This window comes from Siphateles boraxobius, unplaced genomic scaffold, assembly GCF_051911475.1.
Source record: "Siphateles boraxobius isolate OS27281-9 unplaced genomic scaffold, OSU_SipBor_1 158, whole genome shotgun sequence".
Taxonomy (NCBI): domain Eukaryota; kingdom Metazoa; phylum Chordata; class Actinopteri; order Cypriniformes; family Leuciscidae; genus Siphateles; species Siphateles boraxobius.
The window spans coordinates 710,001-721,518 of record NW_027508764.1 but is presented as its reverse complement, the minus strand read 5'-3'; the positions used below and the strand labels follow the sequence as shown (position 1 = coordinate 721,518).

The window sequence follows — 11,518 nt, the reverse complement described above, 5'->3', positions numbered from 1 at the left end:
TTTGAGAAGATCAAGTGTTCAACGCGACAGTTTTTAACTGTTGTAAAAAATGTTTTAGTTGTTTGTATAAAATACCAGGGCATTTGTGCCTCCCTCCCACAGGTGTTCCCGATCCCGGACACTTCTGAGCGCCTGACACGACTCAGGCTTTGATACCGTATCATGTGTTCAGGAAATTAAAATCAGAGGCTGGACAGGAATCAATGCGTCGACCTTATCGACAGTGAGCTGAACAAATATTCCCATAATTCAATTTGTGTCTGTCCACAGCTGAGAAACTGGCCCGTGAAAACAACCGAGGTTAATAAAACAAAGCCTGGCCACATGGAGACGGCAGGAGACTGAAGACGAGCGCTGCTGTGTGTCTGATACTAGTCTGGAAAAGACTTGAAACGGAGGAAAGATGAGGCCAAAAAAAGACAAGAATAAGAAACTTGTGTAGTTTTTATATGAAGCTCATTATAATGACACAAAAACACTTTTTTTAACCTGTTTATGACTTTCTGAAAGTGAGTTAGTCCCTTTATCTCATGCATGAACTCGTCACTCTCCACTCCACATTCCCATCATGCTTTGCTCTCCAGGTGCAGAACTGAAGGTACTAATTTACCCTGCTGACCAACACATTCCAGGTGCGCTTCCCATCAGCCCCTGCTCCTGCGTGTGAAGGAGGACAGCACAGACATGGACATCATTTCATTCACAGTAACATGATCAATTCATCACCAGCATCTGAAATAAACCATAAGAACATTATCCATTTCACCATTCACACAACAGTCCTGTACTCGGATTATCTAAATTAATAAATAATAGATATACAATTATAAAAAATATGTTAAAAAAAATCATATATTTATAAATTATATTTAATTATTTCAGAAAAAAAAAAAAAAAAAAAAAAAAAAATATATATATATATATATATATATATATATATATATATATATATATATATATTCATGCTGTTAAATCGATTAATCTAATAATAATCTAACATAAAAGTTAATGTAATGCAAATATATAAGAATGGGTATATATATACACACACACACACACACACACACACACACACACACACACACACACACACACATAATCACTTACAAACACACACACACACACACACACACACACACACACACACACACATAATCACTTACAAACACACACACACACACCCACACCCACACACGCACACACACACACACGCACACATAATCACTTACAAACACACACACACACACACGCACGCACACACACACATAATCACTTACAAACACACACACACACACCCACACCCACACACGCACACACACACACGCACACACACACACTCACTGACTGACACACACACTCTCACTCACTCACTCACTCACACACACACACACACACACACACACACACACACACACACACACACACACACACACACACACACACACACACACACAATAACTAACAAACACACACACACTCTCTCTCTCTCTCTCTCTCTCTCTCTCTCTCACACACACACACACACACACACAATAACTAACAAACACACACACACACACACACTCTCTCTCTCTCTCTCTCTCACACACACACACACACACACACACACACACACACACACACACACAATAACTAACAAACACACACACACACTCTCTCTCTCTCTCTCTCTCTCTCTCTCTCACACACACACACACACACACACACACACACAATAACTAACAAACACACATACACACTCCTTCTCTCTCTCTCTCTCTCTCTCTCTCTCTCTCTCACACACACACACACTTTTTATTTTTAGTGGTTTCTAAAAGTTTAAATGGACTTGTTTTCCCCGTGTGCGGTCTCTGAGTTCCTCTGGTGCTTCAGTGTGTATCAGGTCTCGATTCATCACACAACCAGTGACCATCTGTAATATCACACACACTCCTGCGAGGAAGATCATTGAAGATCACTCTGATGATCAGTTTGGATGTTTTGTGTGAGTTTAAAGGCTGATTGTCGTCAGCCGTTGAGCTCATCAGGGTGAAGATGAAGATGAAGAGGAAGAGGAGAGTAAAGCTGTTGTTTTGGCTAGAGGACGATTATCTGAACAGAAACATACATCAATCCCATCATGCCTGTGTGTCTCGACGTCTCATCGGACATCTTAATCTTTAGGTTAATTTGCCTTATTTTAAATATCTGAAGTAATTTTGCTAAGTAAATGTGTCTTGATTTAAGAATGTTTAAATATTTGTAGGCTGGAAAACAAGACTAAAATCATTTTTGCAGTGTTGAAAACAGCTTTTCAAGTTGACTCAAAGGCAATGTGAATGTCACTAAAAACTAGAAGGTTTATATTTACACAAAAAAAGGTTAATTTCACAGATAGCCCCGCCCCCAAACTCACGTGATTGGTTGATTCTGACAGGTCACTCGATCAATGTACCTGAACATTAAAGTGACACGCCACTTAACTATTTGTCCAGATTATACATTAATTTTACTGAAATATCTCGAGGGTTCTTGGGTATTAAAATATTCAGAGTAAGGATAATAAACGTGTGAATGACTCGTGAGCACTTCTGCCTGTCGCAGCGGGTTTGAGTTTTCCAGCGCGTGATTGATGACGCTTCACCTCGTCAAAGGAAGGGTTACGGATCGCGGCAAACAACCGTAAATTATTTCCGTATGGACCGCCAAGCTCAGAACCAGAGTCTGACATGTTCTCATGTTTAGAGCAGCTGACATTCATTTTCTCTCTCTCTGGAATGTGAATGAGAAAACATTAATTCACATCATGTGACGTGAAGAGCTCGCGGTTCATTGGAGCAACACTGACCCCTGCTGGCCGCTCGTGTTACTGCATATACAACACCAGAGAGATTAATATCAACATAGACTTTTCTTGTTTTATTTTGTTGAATGAAACGCCTAATAAAACTATAAAGTGTCCATATACTTACAGAAATACTTAAAAATGTAAATGGTTTCAAATGATTTGGGATGCAAAAGAATTTGATCTTTTTATGGTTAAATCCCCCCAAAAAAATCTGTCGACACTGAAAAGGTTTAGAGTGAACAAACACTGAGCAACTGCATATTATATTGCCAAATTACATTCTAAGTACAAACTTATACAACAATTTTTCAACAAAAAAAAAACATCCAAAATGAACATATTTCATTTTATTATGACGATCAGCATTAGTACAGTGCTGTAAATCCATTACATCAATACAATCTCAATTACATTTTTACTGTAGCACCAAAGATGATGATTTCATTATAAAAAACACTGGATTACTGTATTGAAAATATCTTTGGGCAACGAGTGGAAAACAAGCCTCGTTTTTCATTGCAAAACGTCAATCTTCACACTTCAAGTATGAATATTAAACATACACATTTCACAAAGCTGTACTGTTAATATACAGGTGTAAATAATGTCTACACAACTCTTGGCACACAGTGCATCATATAGTCCTTTAATTTCTGATACAGACCTTATATAGTTCAGTTGTCTATCAACACAATGATAGTCAAAGGTTTGTTAGCTGCTCGTAGATGATCTGTTATACTGGAGGTTAAAACTCAAACTCAATATCCTTCAACTCATATTAGCATTCATTACACGTGATCAAGCAGACTTTGGTTGAAAGAGGAAAGTCTCATAGTTCAATTGATTTATTCTAGTGCTACTTAAGCATTTAAAATACTTCTCAGGTATTTACATACAGTAAAGAAGCATTCAAGTTCAAATACCTGTCAAACGACCCATCCTGCTGGAGGTTAAAGGTCGTTTCAGTAGTAAAAACAGCACCGTTACACTGTAAATCTCTTGTTAATGACAAAAGAAAATGGTCGATATTTCATAATATGCTTTCCTATCATGACGTAATATGACGTATGTACATTTAATTACAGAATAAATATTGTCAAACATAAATAATGTACAAACGCATGATTATGAGAGGTAGGGTTATGCCATTTTAATTCAATCTACTTTAATCTTCCCTTCTAATAAAACTGGAGTGAAGCTCGTCTGAACAAAGTACTAAATCTAGCACATTTAATGTGTCAAATAATTGAATTTTGTGATATTATGAGGATGGGTTTTAGAGTCTCCTAACTAGTCAATTAGTTATTCAACTAAACCACCTTAACCCAGCTGGTTTCATTTAATTATTGCTTCACATTGTTCTGTTTTCAATCAGATTAGTAACCGTTTAATAAGCAAAAGCACATGCTTGATCAGTTTGCTTTTAGCACCGTAAATTATGTCAGCATACTATTAAATATTATTAAAAACTATCATATATTAACCAGGACAATCTTTTACATTTTCATGCATTTTACATTAAAGACAATCGTCAAGACGAAGAGATTTCAGTAGTGCTAGTCTGCAATGTTTTCTGGATTGTCATAACCATGTTAAATGTTAAACGTTCAAATATACAAAACATTCAATTATTTATATTTTCATATCAAGCTGATTGCTGTCGTCAGGCTCGTCAACAGTGTGTTTTACATGCAGTAGTTCATATCCATCTGGACAAACAGCTGATATACTGAATTATGAAATATTCTGAAATTGTTCATTAATCCCTTTATGTCAAAACGCTGCCCAAATAAAGGATTTGAACGTTTGCTACAACTAAAAATAAAGATACACCTTCTTACATCGTTGTTGCAACCAAATTATCACAATTTCATTTGGTTAAATAGGACCTTGACTGACCAGATCACTCATGTTTTTCCATTAAAAAACAAATCCGTTCTGCATCCTGATTCTTGGAGAGACTCACTTATTTGGTTCTCATTACTTTCGGGATGTCGAAAAGGTTTCTGAAGGCTTACCGTAGCTGCCAGAAGTTAAAGAGTGACGAAAAGTGAAATTTTCTGAAGCGTTCTGTTGACTGGAACACGAAGTACAAAGTCACATTGATATTTCTCTCACTGGATTTCAACAGAAAGTCCCGTATGAGGATGAGGAAGACATTTCCCACAGAAACCACCACAGCGCCCGTAGATTCTGCTGCCGTCCTGCGCAATACACGGGAACGAGACAATCACATAAAGATAATTAAAACACTGCATACAGCAACAACAATAATAATAAATATAGCTGCAAGCAGCCATTAAGTGGCCAAGCACAACAAAGGCATGATGAGTATTGCAAGCATGGCTGGAAGCATCAATTTAAGACATTTTAAGATTATTTTAGTCAAAATGGCTGAAAAATCACAAATGCAATCACTAGTAATATGATTAAGTTGCTTATCACTTTTGACCAATAGATGGCGCTGTTACCAAACTGACTTTGTGAATTATCTTGGCATCATGCCATCAAATTTGCTGATCCATTATTTGAGAATAGTTAACAAGTTTTTAATAAGTTTTTGCTGTCGTGGTTTGAAGATAATCAGAGCCGATTTTGGTTAAAATCAGTCTTACAGCATTTTACAACAAATTTAAAATGGCCAATATGGGAATATTGGGTATTACTGGACTTGACTTGGTTTGCTGCACTGTTTTATGATTTCTGGGTAACCCGTTCAGAAGGTTGCCTAGAAATTATATAACAGTTTTTTATTTTTATTTTTTTATTCAGTGCAGCATACCAAGTCAACTTAATACCCAATTTTCCCATATTGGCTATTTTATCTCATATTGGCCTAACCATATGAAAAATGGTTATTTTTTCATATCTCCTGACCAGTAGGTGGCGCTGTGCTGAAACTCTGCATGTATCCTCAAGTCATACTTGTGATGACATGTACCAATACTCGTCTCAATACACTAAAGCGTTGCGGAGATACAGCATTAAGGCCATTTTGATGTGCTCTTTGTTTAATTAGTGGGCGCGTTATTCAATAACGATTTGGTTTATCAGAAAGATTTTAAGACGTTTTTGCCAGCTTGGTCTGAAGAGGATCTGTGCCAATTTTGGTGAAAATCGGACAACCCGTCTATGGGTTTTTTTTGTGGAAAATTTAAAATGGCTGAATACGGGTCAAAAGTTATTATCATAAACACGGGTGCAAACTCTGACACTAGGTGGCGCTAGAGGGATTGAGTCAGAGACTCCAAATTTGCTGTGGTTAAAGTTCAGTCTGTCCTCTATAAGTGTGCCAAATTTAATAATTTTCCAACCACTGGTTCAATGGGCTGCCATAGACTCAAGAGCAGAAGAAGAAGACGAAGAAGAAGAAGAAGAAGACAATGATTAACTATAACAATAGTACTGTGTATAATAAAGTCAGGTTCCTCACCTCTGAGCGGTGAACTTTGAGCGTGACATAGTTGCCTTGAGAAACCCATTTAGTGGATTCTGCGACCTTCAGTCCCGTTCCACTGAGATTTATACTAAACTGACCCTAACCAATCAGAGAAGAAGAGACAATTAAAACAAACCTGAAACTTTGCATTCGCAGACCATTTCACTTCCATTATGGGATGTACACTACTGTTCAATTTAAAAATTACCCCACTGAAAAAAAGCCAAAACCAGCCTAGTCAGCTGGTTTTAGCTGGTCTCTCAGGGTGGTTTTAGAGGGGTTTGGGACACTTTTTTAGCTGGTCAAGTTGGAAGATCAGCTTAAACCAGATAAAACCAGCTTGGCCAGCCTGGAGACCATCTTAAACCAGATTAAACCAGTTTGGCGAGCCTGGAGACCAGCTTAAACCAACTACTTTTAGATTAAAACAGCATATACAACCTGGTTTCAGTAGGGTAATTACTGCTTTCCAGTTTAGGCTGGTTGACTGGTTTAAGATGGTCAAGTGGCCTCTAAAACCAGCCAGCTAAACCAGCTGGCAGATCATCTGAGACCAACCGGCTTATTTTAGGACGGTTTATTCATCAAGGACGCATTAAATTGATCAAAAATGGCATTAAAGACATTGATAATGTTAAAAGATTCTATTTCAAATAAATGCTGTTCTTCTGAACTTCCTATTCATCAAAGAAACCTGAAAAATAAAATATATCACAGTTTCCACAAAAATATGAAGCGGTTTTCAACACGGTTAATAATCATAAATGTTTCTTGAGCATCAGATCATCATATTATAGTGATTTCTGAAGGATCATGTGACACAGAAGACTGGAGTAATGATGCTGAAAATTCAGCTTTGATCACAGGAATAAATTACACTTTACTATATATTCACATAGAAAACAGCTGATTTACATTGCAATAATATTTCACAATTTCTACTGTATTTTTTGATCAAATAAATGCAGCCGAAGAGACTTCTTTCAAACCTTTGAAACATTAGTGTGCTTCAGCTTCCAGCATTAGCACAGGGCTTGATTCAGTGCTTATCCAGTGAAAGTGTGTGTTTGACTGATTCGTCTCAGTGTGCGGTATAAAGCTGTACCTGAGGACATTTAGCGGCGCTGTAACAGTCTCCCGCGGACGCGAACGGGACCGAGCGACCGAACAGCGTCTGACTGAACTTCACATCAGTCGCTGAAACACAACCAACACAATCAGAAATTAAACACAATCAAATTACACAATTAAAAACAATCAAAACACAATCAGTTTACTGAAGCACATTCGCTAACACTTTACAATAAGGTTTCATTTGTTAACAATAAACAAAAACTCCTACAGCATTTATTAATCTTAATGTTCATTTCCAAATGTATTAGTTAATAACTTTCATAAACAAGTGTATTTATATCAACTAACATTAACACAGATTAATAATGCTGTAAATATATATTTACCGAGACCTTATTGTTATGTGTTACAACACAGCCAAACCAAACTTTATTCAGACTCCTTCAACATTTCTCACATTATCACAGTTATCATTATCAGAGTTATGAAATCAGTTGATATTTCACTGGTTTTGTCCGTCCTTCTGTTAGACTGTCTCACACATGAATTATGTTGAATATCTGTCAGCTGTTAAATTTAACTACACAATTAGATAATACCAGTTTAGCTCAAACAATTACCAAGCAATGCTTCATGTTGTTCAGTCTGTGGTGTAAAAAGCTGCATTAGCAATTAAAGAAAAAACACTTCAGCAAAACATGATCAGCTCAAAGTGTCTGGATAATTTTTGGGTATAATATATCTTTTAGATCAACAAATAATAACCCAAAATGATTGTCTTGATAATGTTGTGCATAAGACTTTTTTTCCCGTACTGGACTCGATCTTGACTCGGACTCGATAAAGGTGGTCTTGACTGCAGCCCTGGTTTGACTGTATATTACTTTATTTTATTTATATTTATTTATGTATACACACATTATTTTTCATATTATCTGAATAATTTTAGTTTTGACTGTATGTGTGCATGAGGTCTGTGAACACTGAGGACTCACTGATGATGCGCATCGAGGGCAGATCGAGCCTCACGCGCTGGAAGACGGTGTAACCGGCCGAAGAGTAATCGTTCCTGCACTCGCAGTCCTGCCGACGGCTGCCGTTATACGGGCACTCAAACGGGTTCTGAAGCCTGGCAAGAAATGGGAAGAAATTTGGGAATAAATGTGGGATGAGAGTTTCCTACTTATGAACCCAGAATACTGATTATACAGTGGTGGTCAAAAGTTTGGAACAATTAAGATGTTTAAATGTAATGTAATATTTATGAAATATATTTATGAAATAAATAATAATATATATATATTTTTTTTTCTTTCATTATATTATAATATATATTATATTATTTCATAAATATATTAAAAATAATCTGTACAATAACTTATTATTCATTGTTTTATTATTGATTATTATTGATTATTATTAATTTTAATAAAAAATGATAATAAAAAATAAATAATTATTCATTATTTAAATTTTTTTAATTGCAAAAATAATTTATTCATCTATTAATTAGTTTTTTATAAATATATATAAAAAAGCATGAACTTTTGACTGGAAGTGTGAATACATTTATATTTCGGTTTCATTCAGTGCAGAAGGTTTCCATAGAAAGCCCTGTTTGAGTCAGTATTGTACTGTGTTTAGTGCTCAGTGTTTCTCAGGTGTGTTTACCTGTACCCGTACACCTCTGAGTAGTTGTTGGTCATGTGTTTACCTGTACCCGTACACCTCTGAGTAGTTGTCGGTCTGTCCGCTGCGCAGCGTCACGTACTCCTTCGGGAAAGCGCTTTGCATCTCGGCACAGTAAACGCGCAGGATCTTGGAGCGAACCGTGATGTGATGTTCTCCGTCTCTCCTGACGCTTCCCTTCACCTGGAGCTGCCGGCAGCTGGAGAGGAGTTCACCTGAGCACACACACACACACACACACACTTGATTTCTTTATTTGAATCCGCCAATCAAATTTCTTACAGAAAGGGTTCAAATATTCTCAGAGATAACAAAGCTTTGACATTCAAGGGTACATAAAGCATCGCTTGCGCCACACAGCAAGGCTGCCTATCACAGCGGATATAGAGCAAATTTTGCCAGCTGTTTAGACTTTCCTGGTAGCCCTGCCAGTCTTAGTCCACTAACAGCCAATTTGTGGACATGTCCCAGGCTGCCAAATATCAAACTTACATGCATATCCTAGGTCATTAATCTTTGCAAGGAGGGTTTGGTATTTAGTCATTTTTTCTAAAAAGGCTATGTCCGTATACAAATCATAAACACAACCTATTTCAAGGACTAGCACCTCCTTTCTATCTTTATCCATGAGCACAACGTCAGGGGTGTTAAGGATGTTACGAAACAAATCATCAGAGCTGTTAAACCAGTCTGGTATTACTCTTGAATGTTTATACGTAGGCATATTTTTTGGAAATATGTCTTGAACTGCACTTGCAATGAGATCTACAATACGGTCATGGCGTGCTGTGTATAACCCTTTGTACATATTACAACCATTTACAATATGGGCAACTGATTCAAGGTGATCAGAGTTGGAATGCATTATGCAATGTGGGTAGTAATTTTCAGGGTACCATAATGCTATGTTGTATCTGGTTGGTAACACCTGTAGTCTGGCCTTGACAGTGAAGTAAAGAATATCCGCCCCTATTGCATGATTTCTGTGAATAGAAATAGAGGTAGAATGGTCAGCAAAATCAAGACATGCCAATTTTCCCTGCATTTGTAGTCCAGTCCAGTGTTGTTTTGTGTCCATCTATTTGATGTTCATTAAAGATCTTCTTGCTGTTGTGCTCTGTAGTGTGTGTTGTGTCTCATTGTGACAGACTGTGGCCTTCACAGTAACAGATGGGTCTGTTACCACTGCGTCAGATACCTCTGGTGCAGTTTGTGAGTTGCTTTGTGTCCACTGTAGTTTAACTGCCAGTCTATTACACAAGTCGTTTAGGTCCGGCCAGTCTGAGCGAACTCCGAAACCTGCGGCTTGTGTGTCCAGTTTACTGTTGCTCTTCCTCCTGAAGCCTAGGAAGCTGTCTTGGTCACCTGTGGCCAAAGGGATTTTTCTCTTCCTAAGGTCCAATAAGAGGGAAGCTCTGGCTAGCTCTGTGACTACAGCATCATCGTTGTTAAGCATGCTGATAAGGTGTGTTAGTCTTGTAATGGAGTAAGCCCATTCCACATTTGGGACCTCAAGACCCCCTTCCTTGAGTGTGAGGAAGATTATATCCCTGGTGGAATGTGAATTCAGTCCCAGCCATTTCCTGACGGCTTCAACTGTTTTAATATTCATGTCCCGTAGGACATTTTGTGGAATGTGAATGTTTGCAAAGAGGTGTTGTATCTTTGCCAGAGCTACTCCTCTAACGGCCTCCAGTTTCAGGACCACAGGTAAGGGGGAGGAGTCGATCAGGTCGATCCTGTTCTTAAAGGCACAGGATTACTCCTGTACCTATTCGCCCCACTCGCCTGCAATGTTGAATTTATGGCCAAGATAGGTAAATGTTTCATGACGAGAGTAGACCCTGATAGGCTGTCCCATTATTATAAAGGAGGGGGGGTTATCAGATTTAGATTTGTACCACCGGTTTCCACCGCTTCGCCGTTCGTAAAATGCTGCACATTCGGTATGCTTCACCTCCAACTTAGACCACTGAAGGAATTGATCCGTTCTGGCCAGCATTTTCTGGATGACATTCTCCTCCCTAGAGGACACCTCAACATTGTCAACGTACCCTGGACAAGGTTTGGCGATCTGGTATGTGATGGTGCGCACTGACAGATCCATTTCATCCACTGGTTGATGGCCAGAATTAAGTTAACAGCACTCCATGGGCAACCTGTTTTAATCCCCACCTCAAGAGGTATAGGCTTTGTAAGTTGTTTACCACAGATGACTTGCAAAAAATATCCTCTATACACATCCATTATGATGTCCACAAAAGGCTGAGGTAGATGGATCTCCTCTAATGCGTTAAGCAACAGTTTGTGAGATAATGTCCCAAAGGCATCTCTGAAGTCCAGGAATACGATATACAGTTTACATGATTCATGTTTGAAATCATCAATTCCAGTTTTCAGGCAGAACACATGTTCATTCATACCCTGTCTATCTATATAGGCTTTCTGTTTGGGTGAGAGGACGCCTGCATCCACAAGCCATGGAAGGA

At 38.0% G+C, this 11,518-nt stretch overlaps 1 protein-coding gene across 2 annotated transcripts in view; it reads right to left on the bottom strand.

Annotated features, from left to right (window-relative positions):
• Window positions 1-3,159: 3,159 nt before the first annotated feature.
• LOC143738880 (A disintegrin and metalloproteinase with thrombospondin motifs 20) overlaps window positions 3,160-11,518 on the bottom strand; it is a 133,143-nt gene continuing 124,784 nt past the window's right edge. For both annotated transcript variants that reach the window (XM_077230953.1, XM_077230952.1), the window contains exons 34-38: window positions 9,055-9,244; window positions 8,336-8,469; window positions 7,372-7,463; window positions 6,261-6,365; window positions 3,160-5,031 (exon numbers count right to left, since the gene is read on the bottom strand). In XM_077230953.1, coding sequence (XP_077087068.1) covers window positions 4,942-5,031; window positions 6,261-6,365; window positions 7,372-7,463; window positions 8,336-8,469; window positions 9,055-9,244 — 611 coding nt within the window. In that variant the 3' untranslated portion in view covers window positions 3,160-4,941. The remainder of the gene's footprint in view (window positions 5,032-6,260; window positions 6,366-7,371; window positions 7,464-8,335; window positions 8,470-9,054; window positions 9,245-11,518) is intronic.